At 43.8% G+C, this 26,278-nt stretch overlaps 1 protein-coding gene across 2 annotated transcripts in view; it reads right to left on the bottom strand.

The window, feature by feature from the left end:
* Nucleotides 1-26,278, bottom strand: part of LOC106568645 (fibrinogen C domain-containing protein 1) — a 258,727-nt gene that overhangs the window by 126,517 nt on the left and 105,932 nt on the right. For both annotated transcript variants that reach the window (XM_014139159.3, XM_014139143.3), the window contains one exon: nucleotides 21,519-21,655. In XM_014139159.3, coding sequence (XP_013994634.1) covers nucleotides 21,519-21,655 — 137 coding nt within the window. The remainder of the gene's footprint in view (nucleotides 1-21,518; nucleotides 21,656-26,278) is intronic.

A 26,278-nucleotide genomic window follows, 5' to 3' on the forward strand; every position in this document is an offset into this window, starting at 1 on the left:
GCCATACCTGCAAATAAATCATCCCGATGCGACAACATTTACACAAGTTATCAACAAAAGTTGTTTTTTAGTTGTAGAGTTGTGTTTATTTTTTTAAGGTTCCAAACACGTTATTTTCTTAACCCATATAGTGACTAAATGACAGCATAGGTTTCAAGTATCATGCTAGCTAGTCTTGGGTGTTAGCCTGGGAGAAGTTACAGGAGAGAGGGATGGGGCGGAAGTAACGTTGGTTGGGCTAAGCATGAATAGTCATTGAAAATAGTGAAAAAACATCTACTAAATTCCCATGAAAGTTTGATGAGGAAATTATGGTTAATGTAGCTATTGTGTGATCCATTTTAGTCTGACTAATATTGTAAGGCAAAATGGTTCATTTTCATAAATATCAAACCTATAGCCTTATTTATTGAATCGACACAAACATGAAGTGTTCCTTCTGTCCCGGTTCTCCTCTATGTTTACAGTTTGGCTACTATACATACAGTATGTGTCTATAGCATCTGTGTGTGTGTGTGTGTGTGTGTGTCTTTATGTATGTTTGTGTGTATGTCCACATACTGTACGTATGGTTGTACTTGATATTCCAGTCCGTAGCTTATGAAACATCTCCTGACTGATACATGTCTGACTCTCTACACATCACTCTGTCTAACACTCTCCACCCTGACCCTCTACACATCACTCTGTCTAACACCATACACCCTGACTCTCTACACATTAGTCTGTCTAACACTCTCCACCCTGACCCTCTACACAACACTCTGTCTAACACCGTCCACCCTGACCCTCTACACATTAGTCTGTCTAACACTCTCCACCCTGACCCTCTACACAACACTCTGTCTAACACCGTCCACCCTGACCCTCTACACATTAGTCTGTCTAACACTCTCCACCCTGACCCTCTACACAACACTCTGTCTAACACCGTCCACCCTGACCCTCTACACATTAGTCTGTCTAACACTCTCCACCCTGACCCTCTACACAACACTCTGTCTAACACCGTCCACCCTGACTCTCTACACATTAGTCTGTCTAACACCCTCTCCCCCCCACCCTGACCCTCTACACATCACTCTGTCTAACACCGTCCACCCTGACCCTCTACACATTAGTCTGTCTAACACTCTCCACCCTGGGCACTCACACTTCACACTGTATACTTCACAGTGAGAACACTACAGAGAGGGAAAGTTGCAGGAGAGGAGAGAGAGGGAGAAGAGGGAAGGACATGAAGAGAGCAAAATAGAAGGGGATAGGGGGCAGGAATGCAGGATTGAGATTAAAATGAGTGAAAGAGAAGGACCAAGCAGGGCTGTGTGAGGGATGGTGAGAGGGAGGCAGAGAGAGGAGGAGAGGTACATGTGACAGGTCTTCTCTAACCCTGATGTAACATAGTGTATTTTATATGTCACCATCTCTCCTGACTGTGAGACAGGCTGTAAGACAGACAGACAGACAGACAGACAGACAGACAGACAGACAGACAGACAGACAGACAGACAGACAGACAGACAGACAGACAGACAGACAGACAGACAGACAGACAGACAGACAGACAGACAGACAGACAGACAGACAGACAGACAGAGGTCGCTCTGCCTCTGTGGCTCTCTGTCCCCTTGGTCTGACACATTAGAGAAAGGAGAAATACAACAATTACCCCAGAGATGCTTCTCTGTCCCCTTCTCCATCACCAACTCAACCCTCGCACTCTCTCTCTTTTTCTCTCCTTTCCTTTTTTCTCTCTCTATCTCCTCCTCTCTCCTCTCAAATGTCCTCTCACATCAAACAACACATCTCTGTATATCCCTATAGTCCTCTTTTACCTATCACTCCTTCTCTTACACCTTCCCCATCTTTGTCTTCCACCCCCCTTCTCTCTCTATTTCTCTCTATCATTCTCTCGCTCTCTCTCGCTCTCTCTCTCTTTCTCTCGATAGGAGCCTAAAGATGGTAATGAGGTAAAAAGTGTCCAACCAGAAACCAGGGCTGAAGCGAGTATGTCACTAGTGTAGAACTAATAGACAGACCTGTCTAGAATTCATTACAACATATTTCAACCCTGACAAATACTGTAAGGTAACTACTCTAAAGAACAACACAGTTACTATTTTGAAGAGTGAGCCATTCCAGTAGAGACCCTACAGTGTGTTTGAGCCATTCCAGTAGAGACCCTACAGTGTGTTTGAGCCATTCCAGTAGAGACCCTACAGTGTGTTTGAGCCATTCCAGTAGAGACCCTACAGTGTGTTTGAGCCATTCCAGTAGATACCCTACAGTGTGTGTGAGCCATTCCAGTAGAGACCCTACAGTGTGTTTGAGCCATTCCAGTAGAGACCCTACAGTGTGTTTGAGCCATTCCAGTAGAGACCCTACAGTGTGTTTGAGCCATTCCAGTAGAGACCCTACAGTGTGTTTGAGCCATTCCAGTAGAGACCCTACAGTGTGTTTGAGCCATTCCAGTAGAGACCCTACAGTGTGTTTGAGCCATTCCAGTAGATACCCTACAGTGTGTTTGAGCCATTCCAGTAGAGACCCTACAGTGTGTTTGAGCCATTCCAGTAGAGACCCTACAATGTGTTTGAGCCATTCCAGTAGAGACCCTACAGTGTGTTTGAGCCATTCCAGTAGAGACCCTACAGTGTGTTTGAGCCATTCCAGTAGATACCCTGCAGTGTGTTTGCTGGCTATGCAGTTTGAGGGTTTTGATAGTGAATCGAGCAGGGGAATTTGAGGTGGGAAAAAGTGATGGCTTGATTTCTTTCTTGTTTTCACATTTTCTGTCCGTTCAGCTGGTCGGCAGACTGGAAGACAGGAATGGCCATCACAGCCCCCAGCTATAGATCATTCCCAGACGTCCATTACATGAAGCCATAATGGTAGGAAGCACACACACACGCATGCACACAGACACATACGCATGCACACGTGCACACATACACCCCACCCCTGCACACCATCAATCTCCTGTGTTCTGCACTGAACTTGAACTCAGACACAGACATGATAGAAGGCATCTTACTAGACCTAGAGCTAAAATCCCTGTAATACTAAACATTGCGGAGGGCTATGTGCTGTAGATGACCTCTACACTGTGACATCCCACATAAAAAAACACTACAGTACTTACTATAGAATTCTGTAGTAAACTGTAGTATATTGTAGTGCACACTGTAGTGCACACTGTAGTATCCCTCGATCATGTGTAGTACTTAGTATATAACTTTGTAATATACTGTAGAATACTGTATATACTACAGTATTAGCCAGAAAAAACACTGTGGTAAATACTATAGAAATGTCCTGTAGAGTCTACAAAAACACCCCAAAAATGTTGCTATAGTAAATAATACAGCATTTAATTTGCATATTGGCAGTACATCTAACCGGCCTCACAACTGCAGACCACGTGCAACCACGCCAGCCTGGGACCTCCACATCCGGCTTCTTCACCTGCGGGATCATCTGATACCAGCCACCTGGACAGCTGATGAAACTGTGGGTTTGCACAACTGATTAATTTCTGCAGAAACTGTCAGAAATAGTCTCAGATAGTCTCAAAAATAGGCTAATATGAGTGCTCGTCGTCCTCAACAGGGTCTTGACCTAACTGCAGTTCGACGTCATAACCGACTTCAGTGGGCAAATGCTCATCTTCGATGGCCACTGGCATGCTGGAGAAGTGTGCTCTTCAAGGATGAATCCCGGGTTTCAACTGTACTGGTCAGATGGCTGGCGTTGTGTGGGCGAGCAGTTTGCTGATGTCAACGTTGTGAACAGAGTGCCCCATGGTGGCAGTGGGGTTATGGTATGGGCAGGCATAAGCTACAGACAACAAACACAACTGTATTTTATCGATGGAAATTTGAATGCACAGAGATACCGTGACGAGATCCTGAGGCCCATGTCATGCCATTCATCGGCCGCCATCACCTCATGTTTCAGCATGATAATGCATGGCTCCATGTTGCAACAATCTGTACACAATTCCTGGAAGACAAAAATGTCCCAGTTCTTCCATGGCCTAAATACTCACCAGACATGTCACCCATTGAGCATGTTAAGTATGCTCTGGATCGACGTTTATGACAGTGTGCTCCAGTTCCCGCCAATATCCAGAAACTTCGCACAGCCATTGAAGAGGAGTGAAACAACATTCCACAGGCCACAATCAACAGCTTGATCAACTCTACGTGAAGGAGATGTGTCACGCTGAATGAGGCAAAAGGTGGTCACACCAGATACTAACTGGCATTCTGATTCATACCCCTACCTTTTTTTAAGGTATCTGTGACCAACAGATGCATATCTGTTTTCCCAGTAATGTGAAATCCATTTATTTCAATTGACTAATTTCCTTATATAAACTATAACTCAGTAAAATCTTTGAAATTGTTTTTTTCCATGTATGTCAAAAGATAATAAAACAAAAACACTTTAGTAAATACAACAGTAATGTCGCCAAAACACTACATTACATGCTACAGTATATTACAGTCCTCGAAAACAGTACATAATTACCATAGTATTTACAATAACAAAAAACTACGGCAATTATACTATATTAAACTATATATACTACATTATAACCTGGGTGGTTCGAGCCCTGAAAGCTGATTGGCTGACAGCCATGGTATATCAGAACGTATACCACGGGTATGACAAAACACTTATTTTTACTGCTCTAATTACGTTGGTAACCAGTTTATAATACACATAAGGCACCTCGGGGGGTTGTGGAATATGGCCAACATAACACGGCTAAGGGCTGTATCCAGGCATGACGCAAAGTCGTGGTATATTGGCCATATACCACACCCCCTCGTGCCTTATTGCTTAAGTAAACTGTACATACTACAGTATATTATAGTGAATATAACAGTTAAGTCTGCAGAAACACTACAGTAAATTCTATAGTATTCCTACCGTAGTATACACAATAGTATTATCGGTCCGAATCAAAAGTAGTGCACTATGTAGGGAATAGGGTGTCATTTGGGACACATCCATGATCCCTCTCCCTCTATCTACTCCCAGCACTACCACACAGCACACTGGCCTGACCTTATCACAAGACGGAGAGCCCTATTCAATCACCAGCGCTAACCAGCCCTGTGGAAAAGGTCACCATAACACTGCGTTTCTGCAGCACCAGGGAAGGAAGCCATGTTTTAACTGAGTTATGTGGAGGATATGGGTACAAACATTCTTGTAGTGCCCAGGAGAGTGATGTTTTACGTCAGGCTGGGACATGGCTAGAAAGCCTGATGGAAAAGGGCACTGGGATTTAAATATTGTAGGTAAGTGATTCAACAACTATACATCACTCCTCTCTTTGTATCGCTGTAGACTAGAGCCTCCCCACTCTCCCCTATCTTTGTATCTCTGTAGACTAGTGCCTCCCCACTCTCCCCTCTCTTTGTATCTCTGTAGATTAGAGCCTCCCCACTCTCCCCTCTCTTCAGAACTTCATTCTCTCTACTCGCTCTCTTTCTTTCTAAAGATGCCTACCTTCCTTCTCTGTAGATCTTCCTATACATTTCTGTCTCTGCAGACCCTCCCTCTCTCCTCTTTCTTCCCCCTCCCGCCGCCCTCCCTCCCTCATGTTTCTTCTCCCTCCCTCCCTCCCTCCCTCCCTCCCTCCCTCCCTCCCTCCCTCCCTCCCTCCCATGACCCCCATCTGTATGTGTGCTAGTCTCAGTAGGGCTGCTCTGTTTAAGTGAATGGCAGCATATGGCTCATCCCTTATTTAAGCCCACAACTCTACCTCTTACAGACACTGTCTTAATTCCTGTTGCATCACACTTCTGAGCTGCTAATGACGCCGAGGTGTTATCCATCATGAACAGCCAATTATACACACATATTCCATGAAGACATATTCCATGAAGGCATGCTTGCTGATGGTGATTGACACACACACACACACACACACACATGGTAGAACAAACATTTAAACTACAGAAACGCACCAATATGGAGAGATACACACCCATCTTAGTTCAATGAAAGACTGGTGGTTGGCTGTACTGTATCATGCTGTGCCAAGTCCTCTGTCACTCCATCAGATGATAGGAAGCCATGACCTTGTCTGTCTTAGGCACGCTCGCTGACAGTGATTGACATACACACACATGCACACACTGTGTGTCTGTGATATACTTGTGTAGACCAGAGTTTGCGTTTGGCACAACTGAGAAAGTTACTGGTTTAGGGACTAACACAGATAACACAGTCTCTCTGTGAGGGTGGATGTGGCGTTAGCCAACAAATATGTTCCTAAACTATCCCCATTTGGACTTTGTGTGTGTGTATGCCTGCGTGCGTGCGTGTGCGTCTGTGCCCAGCCAGCAATACAAGTCAGTGTCTGAGGACGTCAGGAGACTATGTGAAAACCGTTACCTTCAAGTAGGTTTCAGTTTTTCCTAGGGTGTTGTGGATGGGCCTAAGGAGCTTCCTCTGATTCCAAAGGTTGAAAGTTTGAACCCAAGTTTTAATTTGAACCCTATCCCAAACCTTAACCCTTACCTTAACCATTAGGAGTTAATGCCTAAACTTAAGCATAAACAGTTTGAAATTTGACATTTGAGAAACATGGATGAACGTCCAATTCTGACGTGAGACTGTGAGCGCTAGCTGCTGTGTCTGTGTGAGTCTTTGTGTGTGTCTTTGTGTGAGTCTTTGTGTGAGTCTTTGTGTGTGTCTTTGTGTGTGTCTTAGTGTGTGTCTTTGTGTGTGTCTTTGTGTGTGTCTTTGTGTGAGTCTTTGTGTGAGTCTTTGTGTGTGTCTTTGTGTGTGTCTTAGTGTGTGTCTTTGTGTGAGTCTTTGTGTGAGTCTTTGTGTGTGTCTTTGTGTGTGTCTTTGTGTGAGTCTTTGTGTGAGTCTTTGTGTGTGTCTTTGTGTGAGTCTTTGTGTGTGTCTTTGTGTGAGTCTTTGTGTGTGTCTTAGTGTGTGTCTTTGTGTGAGTCTTTGTGTGTGTCTTTGTGTGTGTCTTTGTGTGAGTCTTTGTGTGAGTCTTTGTGTGTGTCTTTGTGTAAGTCTTTGTGTGAGTCTTTGTGTGTGTCTTAGTGTGTGTCTTTGTGTGTGTGAGTAGGAACAGCCAAAGTGCTGCAGGCTATAGATGATATATAAAGCTGATAAACTATTAGCTCCCTATAAGAGCTCCTCTCTCGTCTCCCTAAGGACCACTATAGGTCAGAACAGAGAGAAAAGGCCACTACGGTGCACACTCACACACCGCACACTCACACACAAAACCGCATACAGAAACGAAATAAACTACACACACATACACTAATATTAACAGGACACAGACATATCCACAGTGAACAGTAAACAAGACAAACAACAAGACAAAATGTACACACACACAAACACATGCACACACAAACGCATGCACGCACACACACACACACACACACACACACACACACACACACACACACACACACACACACACACACACACACACACACACACACACACACACACACATACACACACACACACACACACACAGTACAAAGCCACATGTCTCCTATCCCAAAAACATATTTTGATCTAGGGTTTCAGCGACAGTGTGTTGAGCTCTATTCAACCCTATTGCCTATAAAGCGGACCAGAGCCCTATGGGCCCTCGTCAAAAGTAATGTACTACATAGGGAATATGGTGTTTTTTGGGAAGCAACCAGTGTGTTTAGAGCTAGTATTTCTGTGACAGTGACTGTCCCAAATGGCACCCTACTCCTTATATGGAGTGCCCATTGGAGCTGGTCAAAAGTAGTGTAATACATCGAGAATAAGGTCCCATTTTGGACTCAGACAGTGTGTTTAAATATAGTGTCTCTGTGAGTGTGTTTGTTCACCTCTCTGTCTCTACCGTTCTAATCCCTCCTGCGGAATAACAAACTAAATATTCTCACATAACACCTCTGTTTAGTCTACACCCAGCTAGACAAGTGTTGGATCATTTGATACCAAACACCTCTGTTCACTCTACACCCAGCTAGCCAAGTGTTGGATCACTTGATACCAAACACCTCTGTTTACTCTACACCCAGCTAGCCAAGTGTTGGACAACTTGATACCAAACACCTCTCAAAAACACAAACAACCTGACATTTCACTCCTATCCAAACCTAATCATACCCCACTGTATTTAGTTATCAAACCCTTGTCAAAAGCCTATCAAAGGAAGACAGGTGTCTTCCCTTTGACAACAAACAACTTAAAGTGATGCTAGGGTTCGGTTTTGAATCTTTTCAGCCAGGAGTTTTGAAAGTAGCGCTCACGAGCCAAAACAAGTTCCCGAAAATGGTACACAATTGTGTACTACGTAATCCATTTTGTATGATATGTTACATACTGCAAAAAAAATAATACAAAGAAAATCCTGCAATTCGTATGGCATGCTACAAATTACATATAGTACAATATGTTACGAATCCCATTTCCCAATTCCATTCTATCCTCATCATATGCCACTGTATTTGGATATGAAATCCTTATCAAAAGCCTATTACAGGAAGACAAGTATTTTACATTATAAAACAAACAACCTGACATTTCACTCCCATTCTATCCTCATCATATCCCACTGTATTTGGAAATCAAATCCTTATCAAAAGCCTATAACAGGAAAAAAAGTGTCTTGACTGAAAATAAACAACTTAGAATTCTAGTATGGCTAAGAGCAGAGCAACATGTCTTTGACACGCTCACAGTGACACATTGGTTTGTTCATTTAATGTGCGACTGGGCATGTCTATAGTTTATGAACAACTGAGTGTAGTGCTGAGAGTTGTCTGTCACATTACATTTGCTTTGGGATAGATAAGTCTATGCTTACTGTGACACAGGGATCTACAGCCTGGGTGATCCCTCAGTATAACTCTCTAAATACCTCCTTATATCGATCCAAGAGATGCTCTTAATCTCTCATTATTCCCTCTTCAATTCTCTCTCTCAATCTCTCTCCTTCTGTCTCCCTTTTTATTATGAACTTTTATATAATCAGGGAAGCCCAATTGAGACCAGGGTCTCATCTTCAATGGTGCCCTGAGGAAATAATATAAAATATAAAACTACAAGATACAAGATAAAATAACAAGATACAATAACAAGTACATTACATTAGAACGTCACAAACAAACAGCCATCATAAACAAATGATTAAAGTCAACCAATCAAAACAATTGCACACCTCTGTGAACTCATTTATCATTAAGGTTTTAAACTGCCCTAGTGGCACTTGGGAATGCAAATGTCATTCATTTTGTAAGGGATTTAAAAAATGTGAAGCATTAAAACTTAAATCTAGTTCGGTGGAGACCCGAGGAGTCTCAAGAGTTAACAACCCTGTGAACGGTGTCGTGATTTTACTTTCATTCATCTGTTGACTGTTATTTATCAAATCAACTAACTACGTTTAAATGTTACCTGAGAAAATGAATCATTTAACAATTAACTGGTGCGAGCAGTCGCACCACGCTTCGCTCCACAGGTAATATTACACTTCACTACATTACAACGGCTTGATTTGTTTGATCTGAGCAATTCTTCTTAGCTAGCTACATAGCCGTCTTTGTATCAAAGATAATTGTGTAGTTTAGAGTAATTGAGTAATTATCGAGGCTAGCTATCTTCGTCCTCCTAACGTTGTCAACACTGCTAGCTGCTAGCTAGGTAGTCATCACTGCTAGCTAGCCAACTTCTACCGACTAGCAGCACTGCAGAAACTATTACATTACAACGTAACGACTTGATTAGTGTGGTGTTAGTGTTAGTTAGCCAGCTCCATAGTTGTCTTTGCTGTCTCTGTATCTAAGATAATTGTGTAGTTTGAGTTTGAGTATTATCGAGGTGAGCTAGCCAGCCGCGACGCGGCGCCAGACTTAGTCAACACACCTAGTCATCATTAACCCACTGCCAGCTAGCCAACCGTTACCGACTAGCAGCGCTGTAGATACTAATACTTTACAACGGAACGATTTGACTAGTGCAGTGTTACATAGCTAGATACTTAGTTGTCTTTGTCATAGCTTGATAATTGTTAGCTAGCCAGCCATCGAGGTTAGCTAGCCAGCTATTTCCGTCCCCCGCGACGCCATTTTTCCTAACCCAGCCAACTATTACCGACGAGCAGCATTGTAGAAACTAAATACATTACAAGGAACGTCTTGATTAGTGTTATGTTAGCTAGCTAGCTACAAAGTTGCTTTGTATCATGACATGGTGTAGTACTGAAACTATCGAGGTTACCTAGCCAGCTACACGTTCAAAGTCAACAACGCAGCCACTGCTAGCTAGCCTACTCCACCAGCCAGCAGTACTGTATCATTTTAGTCAATAAGATTTTTGCAACGTAAGCTTAACTTCCTGAACATTCGAGACGTGTAGTCCACTTGTCATTCCAATCTCCTTTGCATTAGCGTAGCCTCTTCTGTAGCTTGTCTACTATGTGTCTGTCTATCCCTGTTCTCTCTCCTCTGCACAGGCCATACAAACGCTCCACACCGCGTGGCCGCTGCCACTCTAACCTGGTGGTCCCAGCGCGCACGACCCACGTGGAGTTCCAGGTCTCCGGCAGCCTCTGGAACTGCCGGTCTGCGGCCAACAAGGCTGAGTTCATCTCAGCCTATGCTACCCTCCAGTCCCTAGACTTCCTGGCGCTGAAGGAAACATGGATTACCACAGATAACACTGCTACTCCTACTGCTCTCTCCTCGTCTGACTACGTGTTCTCGCATACCCCTAGAGCATCGAGCCAGCGGGGTGGTGGCACTGGAATCCTCATCTCTCCCAAGTGGACATTCTCTCTTTCTCCCCTGACCCATCTGTCTATCTCCTCATTTGAATTCCATGCTGTCACAGTTACCAGCCCTTTCAAGCTTAACATCCTTATCATTTATCGCCCTCCAGGTTCCCTTGGAGAGTTCATCAATGAGCTTGACGCCTTGATAAGTTCCTTTCCTGAGGATGGCTCACCTCTCACAGTTCTGGGTGACTTTAACCTCCCCACGTCTACCTTCGACTCATTCCTCTCTGCCTCCTTCTTTCCACTCCTCTCCTCTTTCGACCTCACCCTATCACCTTCCCCCCCCTACTCACAAGGCAGGCAATACGCTTGACCTCATCTTTACTAGATGCTGTTCTTCCACTAATCTCATTGCAACTCCCCTCCAAGTCTCCGACCACTACCTTGTATCCTTTTCCCTCTCGCTCTCATCCAACACTTCTCACTCTGCCCCTACTCGGATGGTATTGCGCCGTCCCAACCTTCGCTCTCTCTCTCCCGCTACTCTCTCCTCTTCCATCCTATCATCTCTTCCCTCTGCTCAAACCTTCTCCAACCTATCTCCTGATTCTGCCTCCTCAACCCTCCTCTCCTCCCTCTCTGCATCCTTTGATTTCCTCTGTCCCCTATCCTCCAGGCCGGCTCGGTCCTCCCCTCCTGCTCCGTGGCTCGACGACTCACTGCGAGCTCACAGAACAGGGCTCCGGGCAGCCGAGCGGAAATGGAGGAAAACTCGCCTCCCTGCGGACCTGGCATCCTTTCACTCCCTCCTCTCTACATTTTCCTCTTCTGTCTCTGCTGCTAAAGCCACTTTCTACCACTCTAAACTCCAAGCATCTGCCTCTAACCCTAGGAAGCTCTTTGCTACCTTCTCCTCCCTCCTGAATCCTCCTCCCCCTCCCCCCCCCTCCTCCCTCTCTGCGGATGACTTCGTCAACCATTTTGAAAAGAAGGTTGACGACATCCGATCCTCGTTTGCTAAGTCAAACGACACTGCTGGTCCTGCTCACACTGCCCTACCCTGTGCTTTGACCTCTTTCTCCCCTCTCTCTCCAGATGAAATCTCGCGTCTTGTGACGGCCGGCCGCCCAACAACCTGCCCACTTGACCCTATCCCCTCCTCTCTTCTCCAGACCATTTCCGGAGACCTTCTCCCCTACCTCACCTCGCTCATCAACTCATCCTTGACCGCTGGCTACGTCCCTTCCGTCTTCAAGAGAGCGAGAGTTGCACCCCTTCTGAAAAAACCTACACTCGATCCCTCCGATGTCAACAACTACAGACCAGTATCCCTTCTTTCCTTTCTCTCCAAAACTCTTGAACGTGCCGTCCTTGGCCAGCTCTCTTGCTATCTCTCTCAGAATGACCTTCTTGATCCTAATCAGTCAGGTTTCAAGACTGGGCATTCAACTGAGACTGCTCTTCTCTGTGTCACGGAGGCTCTCCGCACTGCTAAAGCTAACTCTCTCTCCTCTGCTCTCATCCTTCTAGACCTATCTGCTGCCTTTGATACCGTGAACTATCAGATCCTCCTCTCCACCCTCTCCGAGCTGGGCATCTCCGGCGCCGCCCACGCTTGGATTGCGTCCTACCTGATAGGTGGCTCCTACCAGGTGGCGTGGCGAGAATCTGTCTCCGCACCACGTGCTCTCACCACTGGTGTCCCCCAGGGCTCTGTTCTTGGCCCACTCCTATTCTCGCTATACACCAAGTCACTTGGCTCTGTCATATCCTCACATGGTCTCTCATATCATTGCTATGCAGATGACACACAATTAATCTTCTCCTTTCCCCCTTCTGACAACCAGGTGGCGAATCGCATCTCTGCATGTCTGGCAGACATATCAGTGTGGATGACGGATCACCACCTCAAGCTGAACCTCGGCAAGATGGAGCTGCTCTTCCTCCCGGGGAAGGACTGCCCGTTCCATGATCTCGCCATCACGGTTGACAACTCCCTTGTGTCCTCCTCCCAGAGTGCTAAGAGCCTTGGCGTGACCCTGGACAACACCCTGTCGTTCTCCACCAACATCAAGGCGGTGACCCAATCCTGTAGGTTCATGCTCTACAACATTCACAGAGTACGACCCTGCCTCACACAGGAAGCGGCGCAGGTCCTAATCCAGGCACTTGTCATCTCCCGTCTGGATTATTGCAACTCGCTGTTGGCTGGGCTCCCTGCCTGTGCCATTAAACCCCTACAACTCATCCAGAACGCCGCAGCCTGTCTGGTGTTCAAACTTCCCAAGTTCTCTCACGTCACCCCGCTCCTCCGCTCTCTCCACTGGCTTCCAGTCGAAGCTCGCATCCGCTACAAGACCATGGTGCTTGCCTACGGAGCTGTGAGGGGAACGGCACCTCCGTACCTTCAGGCTCTGATCAGGCCCTACACCCAAACAAGGGCACTCCGTTCATCCACCTCTGGCCTGCTCGCCTCCCTACCTCTGAGGAAGCACAGTTCCCGCTCAGCCCAGTCAAAACTGTTCGCTGCTCTGGCACCCCAATGGTGGAACAAGCTCCCTCACGACGCCAGGACAGCTGAGTCAATCACCACCTTCCGGAGACACCTGAAACCCCACCTCTTAAGTCGCTCTGGATAAGAGCGTCTGCTAAATGACTTAAATGTAAATGTAAATGTAACTCATTAGGAATTTGGGGCACCTAGAGAGCGGCTGTTTAAAGAGTTACCATCTCCCGAATTAAACTCTAAAAGGTCTTTACCTATGACATCCATAAAACAGTAAACTTATTAATCATAACCTATTATCATATCATCATTTTGAACAGTCGTAACCTCATGCGTCTGCAAAAAACTCAGCCTTACTTATGATTCAGTACTACACAAATTGGTTGAATTATTTATTTACTAGCTAACTAAATGATAAAACTGGATAACATACACACTTAATAGATGAGAAAAAGGTCCCTAGTGGGCTGACAACACATGGTGGCTTGTTACACATAAAATGAAGAGTGGGGGAAGAGAGAGAGAGAAAAAGGGACACTTATTGTTGATACATTTTAGAACTATTCTCACAGTAATCATATACTTTGCACACAAACTGCCGCCCATTTGAAGTAAGAAATTATAAATGTATTTACGTGTGAGTGCCTTTGTTTGCCATTTATCTCTGTCGGAACCAGGCCTTCTTAGGAAGGATGTGGGTTGGCCTTTCAGTGGCACGCTTGTAAATATCTGATTGTCCAAAAGGGGTCTCTCCTTTCCCGTATTCTACTGTTGTTCACTCTGGAAGATGCTCCTCGGGAGATAGACAGATGTGTCGACGGCTCCCATTGGTGATGAGAGTAGGAGAATACGGTGATTTGAGTAAAGTAGTAGGATAGGATGGTTTGAAGAGTAGTAGGATGGTCTTACTTAATATTCCCTTTTCTAGATATTTGACTCAGGATAGCTAATCAGCCGTACCAGTGATTGTCAGAGAGATGAGCTTCTCGCCTACACCTCGTGTTGATATTCAGGATTTAAACCTCATTACACGTGCAGCTGCAACCTGACAATGTTCTGGTCTGCATGTTAACCTCTTGGGGCTAGGTGGGACGCTAGCGTGCCACCCGTGGTGCACTCCATCAACAGCAGGTGCATTTCAAGAGCGGCAAATTTGAATCCAAATAAATGTCAAAATTCAAATTTTTCAAAAATACAACTATGTTACACCATTTGAAAGATAAACATCTCCTTAACCTGTTGGGTCTAGGGGGCAGCATTTGCACGTCTGGATAAAAAAAATGTACCCGATTTAATCTGGTTACTAATCCTACCCAGTAACTAGAATATGCATATACTTATTATATATGGATAGAAAACACTCTAAAGTTTCCAAAACTGTTTGAATGGTGTCTGTGAGTATAACAGAACTCATTTGGCAGGCAAAACCCTGAGACATTTTCTGACAGGAAGTGGATACCTGATGTAAAACGTGGTTAGATTAAGGAGATGTTTATCTTTCAAATGGTGTAACATAGTTGTATTTTTGAAAAATGTGAATTTTGACATTTATTTGGATTCAAATTTGCCGCTCTTGAAATGCACCTGCTGTTGATGGAGTGCACCACGGGTGGCACGCTAGCGTCCCACCTAGCCCCAAGAGGTTAATCTAACCACGTTTTACGATTTCAAAAAGGTTTTACGGCGAAAGCATAAATTTAGAGTATGTTAGGACAGTACATTTACAAGAGTTGTGTGTAATGTTTTGTCAAGTCAAAGACAGGGTCACCAAAACCATAAAACCAGCTAAAATGATGCACTAACCTTTTACAATCTCCATCAGATGACACTCCTAGGACATTATGTTAGACAATGCATGCATTTTTAGTTCTATCAAGTTCATATTTATATCCAAAAACAGCGTTTTACTATGGCATTGATGTTGAGGAAATCGTTTCCCTCCAATAACCGGCAGTCAAGTCAGCGTCAGAAATTAAATAATTAAAATTAGAAAACATTGGTAAAATATTATATTGTCATTTAAAGAATTATAGATTTACATCTCTTGAACGCAATCAACTTGCCAGATTTAAAAATAACCTTACTGGGAAATCACACTTTGCAATAATCTGAGCACTGCGCCCAGAAAAATACGCGTTGCGATACAGACTAGACGTCATGTTGGGGAGATCTAAAATCGAAAATACTATGTAAATAATCCATTACCTTTGATTCTCTTCATCAGATGTCACTTCCAGGTATCACAGGTCCATAACGAATGTAGTTTTGTTCAAAAAAGCTCATCATTTATGTCCAAAAATCTCCGTCTCGTTAGCACATGATGTAAGCCAGCCGGACTTCTCGTCATGAACGAGGGGAAAAAATATATTTCCGTTCGTTCAAACATGTCAAACGTTGTATAGCATAAATCATTAGGGCCTTTTTTAACCAGAACATGAATAATATTCAAGGTGGACGAATGCATACTCTTTTATAACGTATTGGAACGAGGGTACCCAACATGAACTAGCGCGCCAGGTGTCTAATGGGACATCACCGTTCCATGGCTCTTGTTCGGTCAGATCTCCCTCCAGAAGACTCAAAACACTTTGTAAAGGCTGGTGACATCTAGTGGAAGCAATAGGAAGTGCCAAAATATTCCTAAACCCCTGTGTTTTTCAATGGGATAGGTTTAAAGTCAATACAACACATCAGGTATCCACTTCCTGTCAGAAAATGTCTCAGGGTTTTGCCTGCCAAATGAGTTCTGTTATACTCACAGACACCATTCAAACAGTTTTGGAAACTTTAGAGTGTTTTCTATCCATATATAATAAGTATATGCATATTCTAGTTACTGGGTAGGATTAGTAACCAGATTAAATCGGGTACATTTTTTTTATCCAGACGTGCAAATGCTGCCCCCTAGACCCAACAGGTTAATTTCTTACCAGTCCTTTTATGCACTCTGGACGAAAAGGACAGTTCCGTCAGGATAACACGCTCTCTGACCTCACTTGGGGCATGGCTACTTACTGTGCAAAGGCTATAGATAGCAAATGATCTCTTATGACTCCTAAAATCACATTCCTATCTTAACAAAATAACTTTCGTTATTTTTCATATTATACGAACAACATACTGGATGGAAACTTGACAGTTAAGGGGATATAATTTCGAAGTTACAGTATTTCCTTTATACCATTTGTAATGACATCACAAAATAAAAAAACATATGAAATGATTATTCTTTAGATCACCACTGAACATTCCCCACATTCTTATGTTATAAATATTGTTCCAGATTTCACTTTTTGAACGTGTTAGAGTCTCGGCGGGAAAAGCAAAGACATTCCTTTGGTACATACTGGAGGGGGTTGGAGAGTCCTCTTCTCCTGTAATTTACAAAATAGTGTGAACTGTCAACCACCCCAGCAGGTTTAAGAGTAGTGGCTGCACCATTCCAATAAAAGGTGTCACCATAGTCAAGAACTGGCAGGAAAGTTGACTGCAAAACCATGGGCTAGATCTGTCTTTTACCCGTAATCTGTTATATGGGGCATGCTTATATTCAGCAGCGTTAAACAGAGAAAGAAAACATGCATAGGGCCTTATCCGAATCAGAGACAGAGGACACACCCTTCCAATGATGCAACCCCCGGGTCATACAGGAAATGTTGCTCATTGGAAGTTCTTTGCAATTTCGGTAGCTTAGTAAATCTAATGCAGGCAATGGGACAATGGTCACTGAGCTCGTTAGCAAAAATTCCATTGGCTGTATACATATGTGGTGCGTTTGTCAGAATGCTCTGCAAAATAGTTGATTTTTCAGGGTGTTTTAAGTTGGTTTAGTTAACAGTTGAGTTACATTTATCTCAGTACAAATATCTTTCATATATCCAAGTTAAGTACACCCCAAATAAAAAAATACTGATTTAACATAGTTACAGTGGTTGCTCCACTAAAAGTTTTGTGATTATGCTGGTTTAGTACGGTACCCTGCGTCACCACTTCATTGCTCCAGACCAGCACAAGAGGGAGTTAGACCACTGATTATGCTTTTGGGTCCTACTGTGTCTCTAACTGACAATGAATGGGCAACATAAACCTAAATAGAAACTGATAATTGTGCTTCAGTATTACTTACTAAAACTGTTGATAGACTAAGGTTTTTATTATTTTATTTTGTTAGGATTATTTTGCTCTTACTGTAGTACTGTAGGCCACTCCCGACTGGTCACGTTATAAAGTGCTTGAGTGGCGCAACAGTCTAAGACACTGCATAGCAGTGCAAGCAGTGTTGCTATAGATGCTGGTTCAGTACCTGTACTGCCCTCAACTGGGAGACCCATGAGATTTTGGTTTTTCTCCTTATAAAAAGAGAAATAAATTATTCTAAATAACAAACTACCTTTATTTACAAATTAGTAACAATGTCTCAGCCCAGGTTCAAGAATGGCCTTTTTCTCACTAATTTTATGTTATTTGACAACAAAATCATCTCCAAAATATTGTTATTTTTTTAAACAACGTGATTATTATTATTATTCATTTAGAATTATATAGAAGCCCCTTGGATATTCTCCCAGATATATTATTAACCCTGTTATTAGCAGGACAATATATATTGGTAATATTGATCATGGCTCCCGAGTGGTGCACAATGGGATTGCCTTGTGGTTCTCCAGCTGTATCCACTGAAAGCCAGCGAGGTCCAAGGCACGAGGGCAGGGGCACGGGATGGGCTGCAGAGCCGCGCACAGAAGACCAACCTAGCCCATGGGAAAGGGAGCAGGAGGAAGGGGGATGGGGGTGGACCCCCACCCCGCCACACTGGCAATACTTTAAGGGGCATTGCACTAATAATGGTGCTGAATAGAGAAATGTTCTGTTCTTAGTGCCAATCTGCATGTTCAAACTAAAACAATGTAACTAATAATGGCATCTTTATGCTTTTGTTAATAAAATAATGATAAAAATACTCTTTCAAAATTCCAATGTTTATTTAGTTATGGATCCATAACGAATTACTATGGGAATAAATATCACTGAATTACAGAAATATCCTCCAATCCTCTATATGTAATTATTGGCGGAGAGTCACATCATATTTTTCGATATACTGTAGGCCTACCATAGGCGACATGAGTCTCACTAGTGTTGAGTAATGTGCTGTTAAAAGTGGTGTAGGTCTTATTTATTTAAAGAGCATATTGAAGTTAGAAGCAATAGGATTTTAAGCAATAGCCTACAACTATTTTCACACCGTTTCGTGCTGCTCTGAGACAAGCATGGGGACTGGTCTTGATAAATCAATTAGATTTGTATTTTCACTGAATCTCTGTTCGGGTTTTGGTTAGACTAGAATTAGAAAATGAGGGTGTATAAATGTTATGCTCTTAGTGTAACCTTTATTTAACTAGGCAAGTAAGTTAAGAACAAATTCTTATTTACAAGGACAGCCTACTCCTTCCTCCCCGTCGGGGAATTAAACCCCGGTCTTCAGGCGTGCCTGCATTCTCTAGTACAGCCATTATTGAAGGCTATCAAATGCTTCTCAAAGATGCCCTCTGGTGGTCAAACTAGCACTAACTAGCATTAATGGTACCAGTGGTTCACACTTAAATAATGTGCCATAGAACTCTGTGGCACCATGCAAGCTGTGCCGCAGTACGCTGCTACTTTTAAAGGACGAACCACTGTAGCATAGTAGATCATTTGCTAAGAGCAATTGGGAGGGCCAAGTGAGTGTGATAAAGTTGGGCATTATTACCGAGGCCCACATTTAAGACTAGACATTCAAATTGCTTGGGAACAGAGATGGTAATACACACAGCAACATTCAAGTTGTTCTTTATGAATATGGTGACACCCCCATCTGGCAGCTCTGTCAGATCTTTAAACATTATGTCCATTCAAAGACACATCATAGTCTGGCACAGACGTTTTTAACGAAGTCTCAAAGTTAGTTTTAGAAGCCAGAATTACAATAAGATCCATTTTCTAAATCAAACTTCTGACATTTACAGTACATGAATGAGTCCATATCCACAGCTGCAGGATTTCAGAGCAGACAGAGTCTCTAACAAGAACATGCTATGATCAATAGTTAACCCTCTATATGAAATAGCTATGGGGTTGGCTTGAAATGGAATAGATACAATATTGCTTAGAACTGTGGCATTTGGTCTATGCCTCGAATGAGGACGTGGATTAATACATGTCTCAATGAGGGTTACCTGTTTTGGCCAAGGACTGATATCCCATCACATTTGTAGTACCTTTTCAATGTTAGCACTGCATCTAAGCTCCTCTCCTATTCGGGTGCAGGCCATCCCTTTTTAGGAAGTGCAGTCGCTCCAAAAACTATTTGAAATTGTCAATAAAATCCAGCACTTTTTCAGAGCAGAGTCCTGATTTCTTCCAAGAGTCCAGTGCAAATAATTCCATAACCGTGTTTTGGGATAGGGCCATAAAAAACAATCCGCTTGACTGTAGCCAATAGTCTGTCTCTCAGGTATTCGAAGTCCTGTCTCAACTCGATGAGGCTTCCCTTCTGATTCAGCTCATTGGACAGCCGGCAAATGTCTTCTAAAGCCGCCTGTTATCGTCCATCTTCTGGTCACACCAAAGACATTTTTTACAGACATACCTATTTTCCGTATGCGCTCGGTCTTCCACTCCCCCCTCTGGTTAGTTATTGAACATTTCACAGCAGTAGCATTGGACACTCAATGGTTGGCCATTGACATCCATTGGATAGCCGTCAGTAGCCATTAAGGTTCATGCTAAAAAGCAGGCTAGCCACAGGTAGCAGCGCAAGCTTGAAGTCGAAAAAGTCCAGTAAGGCGGTGCGTTCTGTGAAGAGCTAAAATTGTCTACAAAAACAAACAAAGAGAACAGTGCATCGGTCTGAACCTGTACAGGTCAATACACTCAAGTAAATAAAATATAAAATAGCCTATACCAAGGATAAAATAGGTCACAGTCGAGTTTAACTACTTGCTCCACGACTCGCTCCAAACACAACTTGCTACATGTCATCCCAGAATGCACTCAGCAGTGCATCATAACAAAGGCTGAATGAGTACATCATCGGCCTGTTGCAGCAGCGCAGCTGCAATGTGTATAATGTACACTCCGACAAGTTTGAGAAAGCGCTGAGATGCATTAAGGTGACTCCAGTAATGATATCAGGAGGTACAGGCCGGAGCAGCAAAAGCGTGAAGGAGAATGTTCGGGTGAGAGGGAACATTTCCCATTCAATTATCTTGCGCTTCTTTGAATACTCATCTCTCTCTTTCCCTCTATCTCCCTCTCCCTCGCTCTCTCTCGCTCTCTCTATCTCTCTATGTAGTACGTAGACGGCTACGTAGTCAAGTTTGTGTTTCATATCTCCTTCTCTCATCTGTATTCTCACCTGCGTTCTCAGGCACCGTCGTAGAAGCCTTTTCATATCATGTTCCTTGTTTTTTTGCAGCTCGGATCATTTTATCTACAGTTTAAGGTCTAAAGTTCAACACGCAATCTAATTGCAATCTATTTATCACACTTTGGTTTTTCTATACAAATATGCTAGGGTATAAGCAGTGCTGCATTTTAATCATGAGGAGTGGAGAAGAAAACAACGTTTGTTCTCCGGAGCTCTTGTTTCTTAGGAGATGGATGATCCAGAAGATTGGTGAAATTAAATGTATGTTGCATTCTGGGACATATTTTATTAAGAGTGTTCCACACTGAAGGATTCTTATTTCAGTGCGGCTTGGCAGATGATATACTTTGTAAGAAAGTAAAACCTATATAAAGCTAAGATAATGAAAAGCATTTCATTAACTATTAACTCTGGAGTTTTTTATTTTGATTACCAACCCAATAAAAGTGTAGAGGAGGAGAGAGAGAGGGAGAGAGAGTAGAGAGAAAGAGAAAGGAGAGAGAGCGAGAAAGGAAATAAACTGTCTTTGTTGTGGATGAATAAGAACACTGTTGGAGTGTTTGAGGATATAAATGGCTGTGTTTCTTCTATTCTAATGCAGACACTTGAGAATATGGTCCCCGTCCCCTTCATGTTGAGTGTGTGTGTGTGCTTACAAGTCTGTCTGTCTGTCTGTCTGTCTGTCTGTCTGTCTGTCTGTCTGTCTGTCTGTCTGTCTGTCTGTCTGTCTGTCTGTCTGTCTGTCTGTCTGTGTGTGTGTGTGTGTGTGTGTGTGTGTGTGTGTGTGTGTGTGTGTGTGTGTGTGTGTGGGTGTGTGTGTGTACAGTATGACTCACAGTCCAGCCCCCTCCGTCCGTGGTCATGTCACAGTAGACCTGGAAGCCGTAGGGGTAGTGAGTGGGAAACACAGAGTAGATGCCATCCTCCCTCTGACCATTAGCATACAGATCACCACAGTCACGAGGACGAGAGCCTAGAGAGATACAGAGAGAGAGAGAGAGAGAGAGAGAGAGAGAGAGAGAGAGAGAGAGAGAGAGATACAGATACAGAGAGAGAGAGATGCAGAGAGAGAGAGAAAGATACAGAGGGAGAGAGATAGAGCAGATAGCGAGAGAGAAGGAGAAATAGAGAGATTGAGGGACACACACAGATACAGAGAAAGATGCAGAGAGAGAGAGAGAAAGATACAGAGAGAGACAGAGCGGATAGCGAGAGAGGAGAGATACAGAGAGAGAAAGAGTGAGAGAGGGAGAGATACAGAGAGAGAGATACAGAAAGAGAGGGAAAGGGATACAGAGAGAGAGATGCAGAAGGTAAAAGAGAAAGACAGAAATGGACAGAGAGAAAAAGAAGAGAAACAAAAAGCTCTCAGTTTGAATTCCAGCTGGAAAGCAAAACAAGTGGCTAAAACATTACGTAAGCGTAAACAAAGAGAAATGACAGAGATGAGAACATTCCACTAGACTTCTTAGCCTCATGACAGAGAGGAAGAGGGGGATAATGGGGACTCCTTGGGTGGTGAGAGAGAGAGGGAGAGGAAGAGAGAGGGGGAGGCAGTTTGCTCCCAAAATTTTGTTATTTTTGGAGCTTGTTGTTTACAGTTGTGGCACAATGACTATCAACCTCAGATTCAGTACCAGAGTTGCTTTTCTTACAGATAATCTATACTGAACAAAAATATAACCCAGCATGTAAAGATTTGGTCCCATGTTTAATGAACTGAAACAAAATATCCCAACATTTTCCATATGCACAAAAAACGTATTACCCTCAAATTTTGTGCACAAATGTGTTTACATCCCTGTTAGTGAGCATTTTCCTCATGATGCTATCTATTTTGTGAAGTGCACCAGTCCCTCCTTCAGCAAAGCACCCCCACAACATGATGCTGCCACCTTCTTGCTTCACGGTTGGGATGGTGTTCTTCGGCTTGCAAGCCTCCCCATTTTTCCTTCATCAGAACAGAGGAAATGTCATCAAAAAGTACGATCTTTGTCCCCATGTGCAGTTGCAAACAGTAGCCTGGCTTTTTTATGGCGGTTTTAGAACAGTGGCTTCTTCCTTGCTGAGCGGCCTTAAAGGTTATTTCGATATAGGACTCGTTTTACTGTGGATATGGATACTTTTGTACCTGTTTCCTCCAGCATTTTCACAAGGTCCTTTGCTGTTGTTCTGGGATTGATTTCCACTTTTCGCACCAAAGTATGTTCATCTCTAGGAGACAGAACTCGTCTCCTTCCTGAGCGGTATGACCGCTGCGTGGTCCCATGGTGTTCATACTTGCGTACTATTGTTTGTACAGATGAACGTGGTACTTTCAGGTGTCTGGAAATTGCTCCCAATGATGAACCAGACTTGTGGAGGTCTACAATTTTATTTCTGAGGTCTTGGCTGATTTATTTTGGTTTTCCCACGATATCAAGCAAAGAGGCACTGAGTTTGAAGGTAGGCCTTGAAATTCATCCACAGGTACACCTCCAATTGACTCAAATTATGTCAATTAGCCTATCAGAAGCTTCTAAAGCCATGACATATGTTCTGGAATTTTCCAAGCTCTTTAAAGGCACAGTCAACTTAGTGTATGTAAACTTCTGACCCACTGGAATTGTGATACAGTGAGTTATAAGTGAAACAATCTGTCTGTAAACAATTGTTTAAAAAGGACTTGTGTCATGCACAAAGTTGATGTCCTAACCGACTTGCCAAAACTATAGTTTTTTAACAAGAAATTTGTGGAGTGGTTGAAAAACGAGTTTCAATGACTCCAACCTAAGTGTATGTAAACTTCCGACTTCAACTGTATAAGACTGCTGAACAATTAATCAAATGGCCACCCAGACAATTTACATTGATCCTCCCTCCTCTTGTTTTTCCACTCCTTTATCTGCATTTCGACCATTATTATCAGCCATCCTCCCCTCAGCAACCTCCTGTGATTGAAATGGATCCTGTATCATCCTAGTTCTTTATATGCAGGCATCCCAGAGTGTGGAATTACATCAAGGATTTTAATGCGGTACCCATCTGTGTGAAATATTTATGAAAACCTGGGGCCTGTGGCAAACATACACGGACAGGCACACACACACACGCACAAACACACACACACACACAATCTCGGGTGGCATTACCATTGGAGTGTGTGTGTGTGTGGTACATAAGTGTCAGCCGTTGTGTATTCCATGGCTGGCTGAAAAGGTAGAATCTACTGGATGGCTTCCCTCAGGTCTGATGTAGGTTCATCTAAAACTCCTGGCAGGTATGATGTAGGTTTGTCTGAAGCTTCCCTCAGGTCTGAGGTTTGTCTGAAGCTTCTGTCAGGTCTGATGTAGGTTTGTCTGAAGCTTCCATCAGGTCTGATGTAGGTTTGTCTGAAGCATCCCTCAGGTCTGATGTAGATTCGCCTGAAGCTTCCCTCAGGGATCACACCTCAGACTTTCACAGGCTCTCACTCCGAGCACAACATCCCAATGGACACACCAATCACTACTCTCCAATCACTACTGCCTAGCTCCACTCCTATTCCCCAGGCACTCTCATTTGTTGACTTCTGTAACCGTAAAAGCCTTGGTTTCATGCATGTTAACATTAGAAGCCTCCTCCCTAAGTTTGTTTTACTCACTGCCCTAGCACACTCTGCCAACCCGGATGCCCTAGCTGTGTCTGAATCCTGGCTCAGGAAGACTACCAAAACCCCTGAAATTTCCATCCCTAACTATAACATTTTCCGACAAGATAGAACTGCCAAAGGGGGCAGAGTTGCAATCTACTGCAGAGATAGCCTGAAGAGTTCTGTCTTACTCTCCAGGTCTGTACCCAAAGAATTTGAGCTTCTACTTTTAAAAATCTACCATTCCAGAAACACCGGTGCCGCTTGCTATAGGCCACCCTCTGCCCCCAGCTGTGCCCAGGACACCATATGTGAACTGATTGCGCTAAACTGGGACATGCTACAATGTAAGATTGATGCCCTCAATTTCACAGAAATGATCAATGAACCCAACATGGCACAACACCAAATCCGTAAACACGGGCACCCTCATAGATATCATCCTAACCAACTTTCCCTCCAAATATAGCTCTACTGTTTTCAACAAAGATCTCAGTGATCACTGCCTCACTGCCTGCATCCGTAATGGGTCCACGGTCAAACGACCACCCCTCATCACTGTTAAACGCTCCCTAAAACACTTCAGCGAGCAGGACTTTCCAATTGACCTGGCCTGGGTATCCTGGAAGGATATTGACCTCATCCCGTCAGTAGAGGATGCCTGGTAATTCTTTAAAAGTGCCTTCCTCACCATCTCAAATATGCATGCCCCTCTCAAAAAATGTAGAACCAGGAACAGATATAGCCCTTGGTTCTCTCCAGACCTGACTGCCCTTGATCAGCACAAAAACATCCTGTGGTGTTCTGCATTAGCATCGAATAGCCCCCGTGATATGCTTTTCAGGGAAGTTAGGAACAAATATACACAGGCAGTTAGGAACGCTAAGGCTAGTTTTTTCAAGCAGAAATGTGCATTCTGTAGCACAAACTCAAAACAGTTCTGGGACACTGTAAAGTCCATGGAGAATAAGAGCACCTCCTCCCAGCTGCCCACTGCACTGAGGCTAGGGAACACTGTCAAAACCGATAAATTCACCATAATTGAGAAATTCAATAAGCATTTTTCTATAGCTGGCCATGCTTTCCACCTGGCTACCCCTACCCCGGTCAACAGCCCTGCACTCCCCACAGCAACTCGCCCAAGCCTCACCGATTTGTCCTTTACCCAAATCCAGATAGCAGATGTTCTGAAAGAGCTGCAAAATCTGGACCCCTACAAATCAGCCAGGCTAGACAATCTGGACCATCTCTTTCTAAAATGATCTGCCGAAATTGTTGCAACCCCTATCACTAGCCTGTTCATCCTCTCTTTCGTATCGTCTGAGATTCCCAAATATTTGAAAGCTGCAGCGGTCATCCCCCTCTTCAAAGGGGGAGACACTCTAGACCCAAACTGCTCCAGACGTATATCTATCCTACCCTGCCTTTCTAAGGTCTTCGAAAGCCAAGTTAACCAACAGATTACCGACCATTTCGAATCTCACTGTACCTTCTCCGCTATGCAACCTGGTTTCAGAGGTGGTCACGGGTGCACCTCAGCCACGCTCAAGGTCCTAAATGATATCATAACCACCATCGATAAGAGACATTACTGTGCAGCCGTATTCATCAACCTGGCCAAGGCTTTCGACTCTGTCAATCACCACATTCTTATTGGCAGACTCAACAGCCTTGGTTTCTCAAATGATTGCCTCGCCTGGTTTACCAACTACTTCTCTGACAGATTTCAATGTGTCAAATCAGAGGACCTGTTGTCCGGACTTCTGGCAGTCTCTATGGGGGTGCCACAGGATTCAATTCTCAGGCCGACTCTCTTCTCTGTATACATCAATGATGTTGCTCTCGCTGCTGGTGATTCTCTAATCCACCTCTACGCAGACGACACCATTCTGTATACTTCTGGCCGTTCATTGGACACTGTGTTAACTAACCTCCAGACCAGCTTCAATGCCATAAAACTCTCCTTCCGTGGCCTCTAACTGCTCT

Source organism: Salmo salar, chromosome 01 (genome assembly GCF_965601325.2).
Source record: "Salmo salar chromosome 01, fSalSal1, whole genome shotgun sequence".
NCBI lineage: Eukaryota > Metazoa > Chordata > Actinopteri > Salmoniformes > Salmonidae > Salmo > Salmo salar.